Raw genomic sequence first — 16,532 nt, 5'->3', positions numbered from 1 at the left:
CCAAGGGGGATGAATACTTTTGCAAGATACTGTTATACAGTTAGGGTTACAGTGGTGGGGCTGGTCCTCTGGTAACTGCAAGAATTTGAATCTCTACTTGTATCTGTATTGCAGTGTGCCTTGTCAGGTGGCAGTAGGTACCATTTTTATGATGGTCTTTGGTCTGAACTGACTGTGAGTAGAACTCATGATCTACCGGTCAAGAGGTGGACATGCTCACCACTCAGCCAACTTGTGATCTATGAATGAGTAGGTGTGTCCAAACTATTAACTGGCACTTTCAACGAAATGTACAAAGGTTAAGGTTAGAATTATGGTCCGGTTCAGTGTTTCTATCTTTTCTTACCTTTCCATTGATATGGAATTGAATGAAATTCAGCCACATTGATTTCTTCATTTTTTTTATGTGATCTTGTTTTTGTATTGCATAATAAATTGCTTGACCTGACATATCTGCCAAGAAAGAAAGAAAGAAAGAAAGAAAGAAAGAAAGAAAGAAAGAAAGAATGTTCAAAGTAGTCTGGGAAGTGTTTGAACTTCATCACAACCTTCCACACCTTGCCTTTTTCTCTTTCTAAACCGGTGCTGCATGTCGTGCATTAGATATCAGTCAGGCTTTCAGCTTGTTTCTTGAAATATGACAAAGAAGTGACAATTTTTCAGACTTTGACCAGCGATTGCTGGAATAAATGGGCAAGCAACTAAACTTCAGTATGCTGTAAAGTAATGTGTGCGTGTATTTCAGATCATGGGTGATTGGCGCGATTGCTCTGCTGTGTTTGCTGGGTCTCACCTGGGCGTTCGGCCTCATGTATGTAAACGAGAACACAGTCATAATGGCCTACCTCTTCACCATCTTCAACTCCCTGCAGGGCATGTTCATCTTCATCTTCCACTGTGTGCTGCAGAAAAAGGTAACTAGCTGTTTATCAGTTTGATCAGAAATTATAAATAAATATACACTACTCACATCAGTGCTTTATCAGTTTGATTCAATATTTATCCAACCTGGCATAATACTGTAAGTAATGACGCAGTATAATCAGTGTGGGGTTACTATGTAAAGGACAATGTACAGCAAGTGAGGGTTTATTTAGCAATAATGGTCAGCTTGCTCTACATTATCCCACATATTACATGGCTACTTACTCAAGAAATCAATAATTTGACACAAAATATTGAGTTGAAATGATTTTATTGCTTCTGCTAAAAAAAAAAGAAAGAAAGAAAAAGTCAATTTGATTGGATGGTTGGAACTGTATCCGTAGCAACGTAAAATCTGTAGCAGAGGATTGAGGTGGACCGAAAGCTGCAAATGTGTGACCACTTCCTCGTTCAATTTTTGTAAAGTCAGTGAGGAGGTCCAGGAATTTTGTTTGTGACGTAATGCGATACGCCTCTTTATGAGACTGGAACTGGAACTTTTCCACTTTTGCTCCCATAGAAATGAGTTACGTTGCTGTGTCTTTGTGTTTTCAAAGATATTAGTCTGTATCCTTCTTAAGAACGACCTGACGTTAATTAGATTATTAAAGCAACAAAATTGACTGGACTTGTTTCTCCGGATTGATATGATTGGACGTGGTTCTTCAGAGTCTGAACTGTACCTATAGCAACAATCTGCTTTTGAGAAATTTAATAATAATAATAATAATAATAATAATAATCTTCAGACTCTGAACTGTATCCATAGCAACAATCTGCTTTTAAGAAATTTAATAATAATAATAATCTTCAGACTCTGAACTGTATCTGTAGCAACAATCTGCTTTTGAGAAATTTAATAATAATAATAATAATAATAATAATAATAATCTTCAGAGTCTGAACTGTATCTATAGCAACAATCTGCTTTTGAGAAATTTAATAATAATAATAATAATAATAATAATCTTCAGAGTCTGAACTGTATCTATAGCAACAATATGCTTTTGAGAAATTTAATAATAATAATAATAATAATAATAATAATAATCTTCAGAGTCTGAACTGTATCTATAGCAACAATCTGCTTTTGAGAAATTTAATAATAATAATAATAATAATAATAATCTTCAGAGTCTGAACTGTATCTATAGCAACAATATGCTTTTGAGAAATGTAATAATAATAATAATAATAATAATAATAATAATAATAATAATAATCTTCAGAGTCTGAACTGTATCTATAGCAACAATATGCTTTTGAGAAATTTAATAATATTAATAACTTTATTCACAATTGTTAAAATTAATATTTACAGAAATGATAGTGATAATGATTAAAAAGTTACATTAAATACTATATTTAAAATAACAATTATGTTAACTCCATCTAGTACAATAAAATCTAAAATATTGAGAGAAGAGAAAACGATGCTTATGTCTAATAAAAATAGCGGAGTATAGGAATATATAGTATAAAATTTAGAATAAAATAAAATCGCTACAACTCAGAAATATGACAACAATACGGGTCGATTTAGATGCCTGCAGTGACGACATTAATACGACAGTCATGTAGTGAATCTCCTATCTTTTGAAAAGGTACTCTAGACCCTCTTATGCACGCATGTACTGATCGTAAAAGTTCAAATGAGATAACAGTTCTGAGCCAAGTAATGACATTATTGTAAGGCTCACCGTCCTTCTGTGCTAGCTTATCTGCTAGGTGCTTTAGAAAACGCTGGCACTCATCGCCCATCCCGCCGTTCGTTCCGAACACCAAGGGTGTAAAGGACCCCATCTCAACATTGAGCACTCGTTGCTGATATTTTCGCTTTTTCTCCTCTTCTTGGTCTTTAAAGACTTCAGATGTTGGCTTTCTCTGGTTACATTTGGAGTTAACATGCGTAACTCTGACGTCAAAAAATGCTGTAACTCCTCTGGACCAGAAATCCCCCGCCTTGATATCTAACTGTAATAATAATAATAATCTTCAGAGTCTGAACTGTATCTATAGCAACAATCTGCTTTTGAGAAATTTTATAATAATAATAATAATAATAAGAGTCTGAACTGTATCTATAGCAACAATCTGCTTTTCAGAAATGTAATAATAATAATCATAATAATGTGCTTCTTCAGAGTCTGAACTGTATCTATAGCAATAATATGTTTTTCAGAAATTACATAATAATAATAATAATAATAATAATAATTTATCAGACAAAATACATATCAGACGTTACAAATTAAGATAGATAAAAAAGGTAATGCACAACAATTACAATATTTACAATTAAGAAAAATACTACAAATCTAAAAAGAAAAGAAAACAATTATCTTGCTAATTTATATTTAAATATTAACCTATTAAAAATCTATTCTTAAAACGTTCAGTGTTTATCTTGGGTCTTATACAGGTCCTATTTCTAAGGCGCTCAGATGATTCTTTATAAGTAGCAAGGAAGCTATGGAAAGGATGGTCTCCATTTTAAATTTTATTAAAAAGACAGTGGTCACATTTCTCCAAAAGATCCAAGATGTTAAAACTAGCTGATGTATAGCGTCTCTTATAGCATGTTTTTTTAAACAAGCATTGGACAACGGTAAGATCTGAAACACTAGCAGCGTAAACTGGAAGGCCATACAATATTTTTGGGAGAACTATTGCTTTAAAGAGCACAGAATGCTGTAACTGACCAATCAGAATCGAGTATTCAACAAAGCTGTGTACCTTTAAAGCATAATGTTTGTCTCAAGCGGGATTGCAACAGCTTTATAGAGCTGCAAATCTTTAGCCCTGGCAATTCACTTTGTCCTTTCTAAATTATTAATTTAATTTTTATTTATTTAGGTTTTTTTATTTTTATTTTTTTTTTCTTTTACATATTTACTAATTACTTTTTACATTGAGCCGTCTAACTGCTCTCGGCTGAAAAAATCTTATAATTTTGATATTTTTATTTAATTATGTCTCACTTGACATTGCATTCGAGATGGTTTTATTTATTTTTGTAAGTCGTTTATTTCGATCTGTGCAAAAGAGAATCAGTATTGATATGAGAATCAATTTTGCAGATTTCTGTTGTATTTGAATAGCATTAATAGCCATTGTCAGTGAAATAATATATACTATAAAACAGCATTGGTACTGTAACAAAGTACACTTGAAACCTCCATCAAATGAAATACCAGTCTTGTGTGTGTGTGTGTGTGTGTGTAGGTGCGTAAGGAGTATGGCAAGTGTTTACGGACTCACTGCTACAGTGGGAAGAGCGTGGATTCCTCAGTGGGTTCGAGCAAAAGCTCAGGCTCTCGTGCACCCGGTCGCTACTCCTCTAGCTCACAGGTAGAGGGCGTGACTTTCACTCTCTCTCACACACACACACACACACACAGTGTACAGAAAGTCCTGTCAAACCAACACATCTTTAACTGTTCCTCACGTGCATGACCTTCATAGTTGTTCAAAACTGTTATTTGTGTTTTCTCTTTGTTCTCTCTCTCTCTTTCTCTCTCTGTTTCCCTTCTCTCTCTCTCTCTCTCTCTCTCTCTCATCACAAGGTCCACCACCAGCCTTGTATGACAAACTGCTCACAGTTACAGTATGAACAAGTAATTATCCGCTCTCTAATATTCTACATCCAATTCATTACTGGTGCTTTTCTCTGCTGTCCCTGAGCAGCAGTGCAATATTACTGAGACGCGCTACATTTTCCAAACTGTATAAGACGCTTAAGGCAAGCATAAATGAGTTCGATCTCATGCTTGATTGCTGTTCTACTTGCTTTCTTATAGTGCACTACACAAGAATATGCATGATTAGTATTTAACATGTCGTCACTGCCTGGGTGTGTGTGTATGTGTGTGTGTGTGGGGGGGGGGGGGGGGGGGCGGATGTGGGTGCTCAGTGAGGCAATACAGTGCTGAGGTGTCTCACCTTAATTGCATGCGATGGGAATTGGTCGTTATGGAAGCTGCAGAATGAGTACATGCTTAATAATACACGCTTCATTTAAAGGAAAAGCGCGGTGAGGAAATTATGAAATTTATGATGAAATTTTCCCTCAAAGTCTCATGATTCCGCTAAGACAGGCTTGGTATTTGGTCATTTTAGCTTTGCCCTGATGCTATGATGTTAATGGAAGTCTGTCTTGCCCAGAATGTTTTCTGTAAACACACACCCAAATCTTTATAATATACTGTACCTGATTCAAACAACATTATGAAGTCAAGAATTAAAAACTTTAGGGCGCGTACTGTGATAGAAACATAATCAAAGATGGAATGGCGTTATACAGCCCGATGCTAAGCGGATTACAGTTACCACCCTGAAGGTTTTTTTTTGCTTGTTTTTTTTTTTTTTCCGATAACAGTTGCCTCTTATACCACTTACATAATATAATCTCATCTCATTATCTCTAGCCGCTTTATCCTGTTCTACAGGGTTATGGGCAAGCTGGAGCCTATCCCAGCTGACTACGGGCGAAAGGCGGGGTACACCCTGGACAAGTCGCCAGGTCATCACAGGGCCGACACATAGACACAGACAACCATTCACACTCACATTCACACCTACGGTCAATTTAGAGTCACCAGTTAACCTAACCTGCATGTCTTTGGACTGTGGGGGAAACCGGAGCACCCGGAGGAAACCCACGCGGACACGGGGAGAACATGCAAACTCCGCACAGAAAGGCCCTCGCCGGCCACGGGGCTCGAACCCGGACCTTCTTGCTGTGAGGCAACAGCGCTAACCACTACACCACCGTGCCACCCCATAATATAATATAATATAATATAATATAATATAATATAATATAATATAATATAATATAATATAGCGTGAATGGTTGTGTCTATGTGTCAGCCCTGTGATAACCTGGCGACTTGTCCAGGGTGTACCCTGCCTTTCGCCTGTAGTCAGCTGGGATAGGCTCCAGCTTGCCTGCGACCCTGTAGAAGGATAAAGCGGCTAGAGATAATGAGATTAGATGAGATAATATAATATAATATAATATAATATAATATAATATAATATAATATAATATAATATAATATAATATAATATAATATAATATAGCGTGAATGGTTGTGTCTATGTGTCAGCCCTGTGATGACCTGGCGACTTGTCCAGGGTGTACCCTGCCTTTCGCCCGTAGTCAGCTGGGATAGGCTCCAGCTTGCCTGCGACCCTGTAGAAGGATAAAGCGGCTAGAGATAATGAGATAATATAATATAATATAATATAATATAATATAATATAATATAATATAATATAATATAGCGTGAATGGTTGTGTCTATGTGTCAGCCCTGTGATGACCTGGCGACTTGTCCAGGGTGTACCCCGCCTTTCGCCCGTAGTCAGCTGGGATAGGCTCCAGCTTGCCTGCGACCCTGTAGAAGGATAAAGCGGCTAGAGATAATGAGATGAGATGAGATAATATAATATAGCGTGAATGGTTGTTTCTATGTGTCAGCCCTGTGATGACCTGGCGACTTGTCCAGGGTGTACCCCGCCTTTCGCCTGTAGTCAGCTGGGATAGGCTCCAGCTTGCCTGCGACCCTGTAGAAGGATAAAGCGGCTAGAGATAATGAGATAATATAATATAATATAATATAATATAATATAATATAATATAATATAATATAATATAATATAATATAATATAATATAATATAATATAGTGTGAATGGTTGTGTCTATGTGTCAGCCCTGTGATGACCTGGCGACTTGTCCAGGGTGTACCCCGCCTTTCGCCTGTAGTCAGCTGGGATAGGCTCCAGCTCGCCTGTGACCCTGTAGAACAGGATAAAGCGGCTACAGATAATGGATGGATGGATGGATAATATAATGTTGTGCAACCTAAAAAAAGTTTTAATTTCTGCTACCACTTGTGCTATAATCATTACAAATATTTGTCTGCTTACCAACCTTTCTTTTTTTTTTATATCTTGACGTCAATAAGAAAAGAAAATGCATCTTACTAAGAGGTGTTACTGAGAAACCGGAAAAACTTCGTCCTGAATTTTCCATTGTCGGAACATTTCCAGTTACAACTTTGCCTTAAAGTGGTCCAAAGCACTGAAGGTGGAAACTCCTTCCAAAAAAATCCTACATAAACATCTCATAATAGCAAACTTCACCTTATCAACAATTTGTATAAATGAACAGGTGATTATAGAAAATCGCGCGCGCTGATTGGTCAGAAAATTCGGACGATTTCTCGATAATCACCTCAAGTGACTGAGCAAAATGGCGGCCGATCGCTTCGTCACCGTAAATGAGGAAGAATTACAAATGATGAGAGAAAATGCTGTCCCTAGAAGCACTAAAGATACTACGAAATTTGGTCTAAAACTATTCAAAGGTAAGGTGGAATTGTGATTTTATTTTATCCATTTCAAATACAAAGTATTTTATGTGACTCGGCGTAGATAAGTGACGCAAGTCTGTGTGCGCCGTTATTACATTTGCATTCCGCTTTTGAAATTTGAAATAAGTTATTTTTTAATATAATGTTTTTATTTTTTGAAATAATCACCTGTGTATTTATACGAAAACAGTTGTCTGCCTCAAGCTCAGTGAATATCAGTGAATAATAACCTCGACCTTGTCTCAGGTATTATTCACTGATATTCACTTTGTCTTCAGTGAATAATTGTAAAGTATAAATATAACCCTTGCAGTCTAATCCATCTGTTATAGAAAATGAATCAATACTTGCCGACCAGTGAGAACAGAGAATTCAACAGCTATAAAGCATAAGCTCATGTAATATTTTAAAACAATTTTTTTTTAATTATCGGGTTTACTAACAATGAAATTTTGTTCACGTTTATAGATTGTTTGTCACGATGCACATGATCAAGCCCATCCATCCATCCATTATCTTATCCTGTGCAGGGTCGCGGGCAAGCTGGAGCCTATCCCAGCTGACTATGGGCGAGATCAGGGTACACCCTGGACAAGTCGCCAGATTATTGCAGGGCTGACACAGAGACAAACAACCATTCACACTCACCGTCAATTTAGAGCCACCAGTTAGCCTAACCTGCATGTTTTTGGACTGTTGGGGAAACCGGAGTACGCAGAGGAAACCCACGCAGACACGGGGAGAACATGCAAACTCCACACAGAAAGGCCCCCATCAGCCACCGGGCTCGAACCCAGAACCTTCTTGCCGTGAGGCGACAGTGCTAACCACTACACCACCTACGTGATCAAGCCTGTAACGTATTCCTGAATGGCTTTGAAATGATTTGTGTGAGCTAGACTTCCAGCACCACACATAGTGTAGTAAATCATTGAAGAACATAGTATTTTGTTCATTTGGATTTCTGAAGGCTTTATGAAATTCTCCCTACCAGTAAGAATCCTATAAAAAAAAATCATATTAGGATTAACGAGTCTCTTTAGATCGACTCCCAGTTGTTCCTGTACCATGAAACTAGAGCATCTTACATGTGCTGAGATGACTCTATATACATATCTCAAGATTCTCAGACATTGATATGCAGCTCAGACGTTCTCTGATAACCCTGCCGAAGTATAAATATGTAAATCATGCTCCCAAACGCACATGCATATACGTGTCAGAAAGCGTGTGAACCTGACTCGCGGCTCGAGCCCGCTCTGATAGTCCAGCGCGTGTGTCTGTGTAAATGTCAGTAAGATGAGTAATGTAGGCTGGATGATTGCATCCGCTGAATTCCAGCATCTCATCGTGAGCAGTGATGGATGGCAGAGCCACTGGGTCCACAGCAGTGTTTTAATCTTTAACCTGCCTGAGAAAAAAAAAAAAAAGGACATGACTTCAATTTCACGTCTCACTCAAATAAACACTAAACCACGGGCAAAACAAAACCATAGCAACGAAACCTTGTTCACGACTACAAATGAAATTAAATTGCTTACATATTATAACAACACACTTTAATTTTATGTTTAATTCATATGCACAACTTTATAGACGGCTCTGTGCACAATATTGTGGATTTAAACAGAAAATTCAGCATATACTGGATATTATTAAAAATGTACCATATCTGGATGCATTATAATGCATTATGAATACTGGATTCATTGGACATGTTACCTAATTATGTAATAATTTATTCATTATATTTGTTTTAAAACCATTAATAAACACTATGACGTAGATTATTAAACATTTACAAGTAAATTTACAAGTAACCAGTGATCAACAGTTATGTGCCTAATCAATCCAGCATTCATAATGCATTATAAACACATTATAGCTATACATACTATACTTTCGACCGCACAATTCTTTACAAATTTTCATACATAGTTACAGTTATATACATAATACAACCCCGATTCCAAAAAAGTTGGGACAAAGTACAAATTGTAAATAAAAACAGAATGCAATAATTTACAAATCTCAAAAACTGATATTGTATTCACAATAGAACATAGACAACAGATCAAATGTCGAAAGTGAGACATTTTGAAATTTCATGCCAAATATTGGCTCATTTGAAATTTCATGACAGCAACACATCTCAAAAAGTTGGGACAGGGACAATAAGAGGCTGGAAAAGTTAAAGGTACAAAAAAGGAACAGCTGGAGGACCAAACTGCAACTCATTAGGTCAATTGGCAATAGGTCATTAACATGACTGGGTATAAAAAGAGCATCTTGGAGTGGCAGCGGCTCTCAGAAGTAAAGATGGGAAGAGGATCACCAATCCCCCTAATTCTGCGCCGACAAATAGTGGAGCAATATCAGAAAGGAGTTCGACAGTGTAAAATTGCAAAGAGTTTGAACATATCATCATCTACAGTGCATAATATCATCAAAAGATTCAGAGAATCTGGAAGAATCTCTGTGCATAAGGGTCAAGGCCGGAAACCATACTGGGTGCCCGTGATCTTCAGGCCCTTAGACGGCACTGCATCAGATACAGGCATGCTTCTGTATTGGAAATCACAAAATGGGCTCAGGAATATTTCCAGAGAACATTATCTGTCAACACAATTCACCGTGCCATCCGCCGTTGCCAGCTAAAACTCTATAGTTCAAAGAAGAAGCCATATCTAAACATGATCCAGAAGCGCAGACGTCTTCTCTGGGCCAAGGCTCATTTAAAATGGACTGTGGCAAAGTGGAAAACTGTTCTGTGGTCAGACCAATCAAAATTTGAAGTTCTTTATGGAAATCAGGGATGCCGTATCATTTGGACTAAAGAGGAGAAGGACGACCCAAGTTGTTATCAGCGCTCAGTTCAGAAGCCTGCATCTCTGATGGGATGGGGTTGCATTAGTGCGTGTGGCATGGGCAGCTTACACATCTGGAAAGACACCATCAATGCTGAAAGGTATATCCAGGTTCTAGAGCAACATATGCTCCCATCCAGACGACGTCTCTTTCAGGGAAGACCTTGCATTTTCCAACATGACAATGCCAAACCACATACTGCATCAATTACAGCATCATGGCTGCGTAGAAGAAGGGTCCGGGTACTGAACTGGCCAGCCTGCAGTCCAGATCTTTCACCCATAGAAAACATTTGGCGCATCATAAAACGGAAGATACGACAAAAAAGACCTAAGACAGTTGAGCAACTAGAATCCTACATTAGACAAGAACGGGTTAACATTCCTATCCCTAAACTTGAGCAACTTGTCTCCTCAGTCCCCAGACGTTTACAGACTGTTGTAAAGAGAAAAGGGGATGTCTCACAGTGGTAAACATGGCCTTGTCCAAACTTTTTTGAGATGTGTTGTTGTCATGAAATTTAAAATCACCTAATTTTTCTCTTTAAATGATACATTTTCTCAGTTTAAACATTTGATATGTCATCTATGTTCTATTCTGGATAAAATATGGAATTTTGAAACTTCCACATCATTGCATTCTGTTTTTATTTACAATTTGTACTTTGTCCCAACTTTTTTGGAATCGGGGTTGTATATAATGAGTATATTACTTTATACAGTCTGGCTACATAATGCATTATAATCAGTTCATAAGAACATCAGAGACACTAATCTTTTAATGTGCTTCAACACGGTCTGTACCTGTTATACCTTCAAAAATCAGTACAGAAACATGGTAGCATTTACTGTGAATGCCTTATGAATGCATTCATAGCATAGTGCATTATAACATTAGTGCCTCCAAAATTCTTATAGAGAGATACTATAATGCATTATGTAGCTTAACATCATGAAATTATAAATGCTACATACAGTATAAACTTTTACTGTATATAGGCTTCTGAATAAGTAGTATCATGGGAAGTCATGGCCTAAAGGTTAGAGAAGCAGCGTTGGGATCAAAAGGTTGCTGGTTCACTTCCCTGGACCAGCAGGAATGGCTGAAGTGCCCTTGAGCAAGGCACCTAACTCCCAACTGCTCCCCAGGCTGCTCTGGGTATGTTGTATGTTCTCTGGATAAGAGCATCTGCTTCGTATGTGAAATGTTAGAAATTAATTCTTTGAATTATAGTGAATCCGGTATTCATAGTGCATTATAATGCTTTATAAATACTGTATTCATAGGTCTTAGATATTGATCCAATAATTTGAATTTTGCTAAAAGTCATGTTCCGGTCATTAACTAATGCTTTACTATAGATTATTAAACATTTCATAAATTACAAATATGAGTCTTGTAAAAATCATTATTCATTATGGACTACTGGCAATAAAAGAATATAGTTTAATAATTGTGTGTGTATATATATATTTTTTTCCTATGGATGCAACTATGATAATATAAATATTATATGGCACTCATATTAAGAAGAGCAACTTTATTTATCACACGTACACTTAAGCACAGTGAAATTTCTCTCTGCATTTACCTGTAACCCATCTGAAGCAGTGAACGCACACACGTGAGCAATGAGTACACACACATTCCCAGAGCAGTGGGCAGCTATGCTACAGCACCCGGGGAGCAGCTGGGGTTTCGGTGCCTCGCTCAAGGACACTACAGCCCAAGGCCGCCCCATGTTAACCCACACAGACACGGGGAGAACATGCAAACTCCACACAGAAAGGACCCCGTCGGCCACTGGGCTCGAACCCAGACCCTTCTTGCTGTGAGGCAACAGTGCTAACCACTACACCACTGTGCCGTATGATGTAACATTCAAAATGATTTTTTATATAATATATAAACAATCACATTCCTTAATTAGAAATTTGTCAGTGACATTTATACTGTATTTATACAATTTACTTTGTGATGAACAGGCTACTTTGAAGCAGCAGGAATTAAAAGCTACAAATATCAGTCAGTTCTTCATTTTCCCTGAAATAAAAAGCCACGTCTGCACCTGATCATCTGTTCCTGTTTATTTCATTGTGCTTGACTGTACAGCATAAACAGCTAGTTCAAGTCGAGTTCTCTAAAACCCAGTGCTGTAGGTTCTGGGCAGTGGAATCATTCCATTTGTATTCATCCATCGTCACAGTATTGGGTCATTACCTGGAGCTTTGACTGCATGTAAAAGCACTACAGAGATGAAAATGTTTGTATTGAAGAAGCCATTTCCCACAATAAGCTCTGCGTTAGTGAAGCTGTGTCTCTACCTTGCATGATGGCCATGATACCACAAACTGTTTACTTGCTTTCAGTAATGCGCCTGAATGCTTTTACTATTCATTTTCATGGTTTAAAGCAGCTGCTTGACTCAAAGTAGAGCAGTGCTATTGTGGGATAATGCTTGGAATAACAGTCGTTGCTAGCCGGAGATGGACAGTACTGCTGATCTGATTCTCCTGGATGTGGTGTGTGTGTGTGTGTGTGTGTGTGTGTGTGTGTGTGTGTGTGTGTGTGTGTGTGTTTTCATCAGAGTCGGATTCGTCGGATGTGGAACGATACAGTGAGGAAGCAGTCGGAATCATCCTTCATTACTGGAGACATCAACAGCTCTGCCACCATTAACAGAGGTACACAACTCTGTATATGTTTATCATTTATCAAGCCACATAAGAAAATAATGATTTGCAGAATATAAAAGAATTGTCGTGTTTATGAAAGGTAGACTGCCTTTCAGATTTTTCAAGCGTAGGTCATAAAAAGAATTTTCCCTGACACCCAATTATTTTTGTTCAGTGGACCGAAAGCTCCTGAATTCGAATCACAGACTTCCAATTTTATTAGTTTTTTTTTTTTTTTTAAATAGAACGATTAATGAATTTAGGGCCACTTGGCCCTCAACTGTCCACTATTTTTCCTGCTTCACCATGACGCAATACAAGATACTACGTCATGCGTCACGTGGTGGGCTTTCCCCGTTCACACAAGGCATTGTGGGATACAAATTTGAAACAGGAGAGGAAAATGGAGGATGCGAATGAAACTTGAAAGACCGACTACAGTAACAGAAAGCGAGAAGAAAAGACGTTATGTTGCGAAGGAAAGGAAACGCAGGACCAAACTAATAAATATTGGTGGTCAGCGAGCACCTCAGTGTGATCAGTTGTTTGTTTAATGACAAAATGATGTAACTGTCAGTGCACGGTCAAGGTAAACCTGTAGATGGCAGTAATGCAACACTGTGGATGCCAGTTGCTGTAAAACCCAAAAGAAGAAGGAAAAGAAGAAGAAGAAGGTAAAGCTGCGCATGCGCACACAGACTTCCTCTGTCTGCTTGACTGCATGAAGCGAGCGATTTCATGCACATTATTTGCTCAGGAATCTCCTCAAATTAAATAACTTCCCAGCCACAGAATGGCCTGATATTTTGTGAGATATTACAGAAATAAACATATATCACAATGACCAAATTTCAGAGGGAACTAAATTTCACAGATTTTATGAAATCGACAGGCCGTCTAGCTTAAAAATCCATGTAGTTTTGGAAAAACCTTCGTATCCGACAACAGCTCAATAATGGAAACTTTGACTGGTCAGCGGCAATTGAGTAACTCGAGAATTGATTTACCGCAGTGTTATATACAGATTATGTCGTCAAGTGTAATCATTTATTTATTTATTTATTTATTTAAATTACACATACAAAATGTTAGTGTAAATTTTGTGAAAAGTTTGGTTGTTTTGTATTACTGACTTGAAAAAAAAAAAAAAATCCATAAAACTAGAAGGGCACTCAGTAGAGTGTATACCTCCACCAAGCCACATATTATCATCATCAAAATGAAATCACTTGAACCTAAGATAATACTAAAGCTGTGCACCAAACTTCATCCAAATCCGTTTGCTACTTTTTGAGTTACACTGGGAACAGACAAAAAAAAAATCCTGGCTCTACATACATATCCAGATTTGCATCAAAATCTAAGCAGTTGTTCCTTGGCCCATGGCTCACCTTTCCACCAAATTTCATCAAAATCCGTTCACTACTTTTTGAGTTACGTTGGGAAAAGGCAAACAAACGGAGCCGAAAACATAACCTCCTCCGACAAAGTTGGCGGCGGTAACAAATAAGACTAACTATACAACTATGACCAAAAAAACATATATATATATATATATATATATATATATATATATATATATATATATATATATATATATATATATTGCATTACTGCCTTCCTGGAAGATTTAGCACAAGCCATGCTGATGAGGTGTTCTTTCACCATTTAGTCATTATTTTGTCTGCGAATATTGCCTTTTTTTGGAGTTTTATGTGCATCACTAAATTTAAATCAGCTGTGCTGTGAATGCACTTGGCAATTTATGTCTAATTGGCATTCATCTACATACGCACATGATTATGAAAAAAAAATAGTGGCTGAATTTTTAGTTCGGTTTTGGCCCACAAAAATATTTACACATAACTTTATGAAAAGATTGAAAAAATAAGGCAGTGTAACTGGGAAAATGGGACTGGTTGCTACTGACTACTGACAATGTTAGCATAAATTGATTTTTCAAACTCCAAATACCTCCTCCAATAAACCCACATGTTAAGCAGGTACACCCGTATAGACTCTCAGGTGAAAGGCACAGTTGTTTGTTATTAATTCCCCTCAAGAGTCACTTTTTTTTTTTTTAGCTTCAGTCACTTGGGAAAGTGACTGTAGTATACCCTTAAACATCATTTAAGATATATAATTGGTCCTAAAGGACAACTGTTTGTTTGGCTCGTACATGGGGGATGCTTTCCTCTGCTGACACAAGATCACCACTGGAAATTTCGAAAGCTTCTAAAGCAGCTGAGATCAGCAGGTTGAATGGCAGCTTCAGATGTTTCCTTTCTCTGTTATCTAGCGCTTAGAGAAAGAACGCTGTCATACTATGATACTGTGCAATGGGTTTGTGTTACTAACTTGCCCATAGAGCTGCACTAAGACTTTGCAGAAAGCAGTTAAAAATAAAATAAACAATGATGATGAAATAAGCAATAAATAAATAAATTGATTGATTGAGTTGCTTGGTTGGTTGTGTGCTATCTGTACTATTTTGGCTACAACATAAAGCTAATGTGTTAACAGTGTATGAGTATAAATACAGAGGTGATTATGGAAAATTGTGTGCGCTGATTGGTCGAGAAATTCAGACTATTTCTCGATAATCACCTCGAGCGACTCGGCAAAATGGCGGCCAATCGCTTTGTCACCGTAAGTGAGGAAGAATTTCAAGTTAGGAAAGAAAATGCTGTTCCTAACAGCACTAAAGATGCTACGAAGTTTGGTCTAAAACTATTCAAAGGTAAGGTGGAATTGTGATTTATTTTATCCATTTCAAAACTAAGTATTTTATGGGAGTCGGCATAGATAAGTGACAAGTCTGCACCGCGCTGTTAGTACAGTACATTTGCACACCGCTTTTGAAGTTTGAAATGAATAATTTTTCAAAAATAATATTTTTCAAAAATAATCATGTGTGTATTTATACGAAAACAATTACTCACCTCAGGCTCAGTGAATATCAGCGAATAATAACCTCGACTTCATCTGGGTTATTATGCACCGATATTCACTTCGCCTTCTGTGAATAATTGTTCATTAAAGGATATGGGACATGGATTTTTTTCTGGGTATAATTATGTATAAAGGACATAAGAAATGCCATCTAAATCACTGCAGGGCGTCAAAAATGTGAAAATCATCACATTATTCAACTTTTTTATACATCAGCGTAAAACAATGATTCGTTAATTAGCTAAGCGGTCACGTGACCCGTGACATCACAAAAACTTTTCAAGGAGCCAGCGCTTGGGTATCTAATGTAAACAGGTTACCGAAATGGACACCATCGACAGTGACATTCCCGATGTTTCACAGAGATGTGAAGTTAGACCCTATCAATTCGAACCGATAGCTGGAAATTCACATGAACATGGATCTGGTCTTTACTCTGACGGGTCAGATGATTCTGAGAGTGAGAGTTCATTCAGTCCCCATGAAACTGAAAGCGGTCGGCTCGATAACACTTCCTGGTAAGTTAAAAACAATTCTGCTCAAAGGCTAATGATCTGTTGAAAGAAGTATTATTTTTGTATCATACATTGAAAGTTCATCATAGATCTAGCTAAAGTCCGTTGCAAGCTAGTTTTTTTTTGCTGATGTTTTTCGAGATTGATTGAGATACAATGCTTCCAGAGTCTGAGATGAAAACATTCAAAATGGCGAAACGAGTCAGAATTATGATAA

The 16,532-nt window shown here is 37.4% G+C and overlaps 1 protein-coding gene across 6 annotated transcripts in view; it reads left to right on the top strand.

Annotated features, from left to right (window-relative positions):
• LOC132883412 (adhesion G protein-coupled receptor L3-like) overlaps positions 1 to 16,532 on the top strand; it is a 734,936-nt gene that overhangs the window by 698,370 nt on the left and 20,034 nt on the right. For all 6 annotated transcript variants that reach the window (XM_060917028.1, XM_060917029.1, XM_060917030.1 and 3 more), the window contains 4 exons: positions 746 to 914; positions 4,150 to 4,275; positions 4,491 to 4,541; positions 12,761 to 12,857. In XM_060917028.1, coding sequence (XP_060773011.1) covers positions 746 to 914; positions 4,150 to 4,275; positions 4,491 to 4,541; positions 12,761 to 12,857 — 443 coding nt within the window. The remainder of the gene's footprint in view (positions 1 to 745; positions 915 to 4,149; positions 4,276 to 4,490; positions 4,542 to 12,760; positions 12,858 to 16,532) is intronic.

The sequence above is a fragment of the Neoarius graeffei genome, chromosome 3 (genome assembly GCF_027579695.1).
Source record: "Neoarius graeffei isolate fNeoGra1 chromosome 3, fNeoGra1.pri, whole genome shotgun sequence".
Lineage (NCBI taxonomy): Eukaryota > Metazoa > Chordata > Actinopteri > Siluriformes > Ariidae > Neoarius > Neoarius graeffei.
The sequence above is the reverse complement of the archived record's forward strand: the minus strand, read 5'-3'. Positions and strand labels throughout refer to the sequence as shown.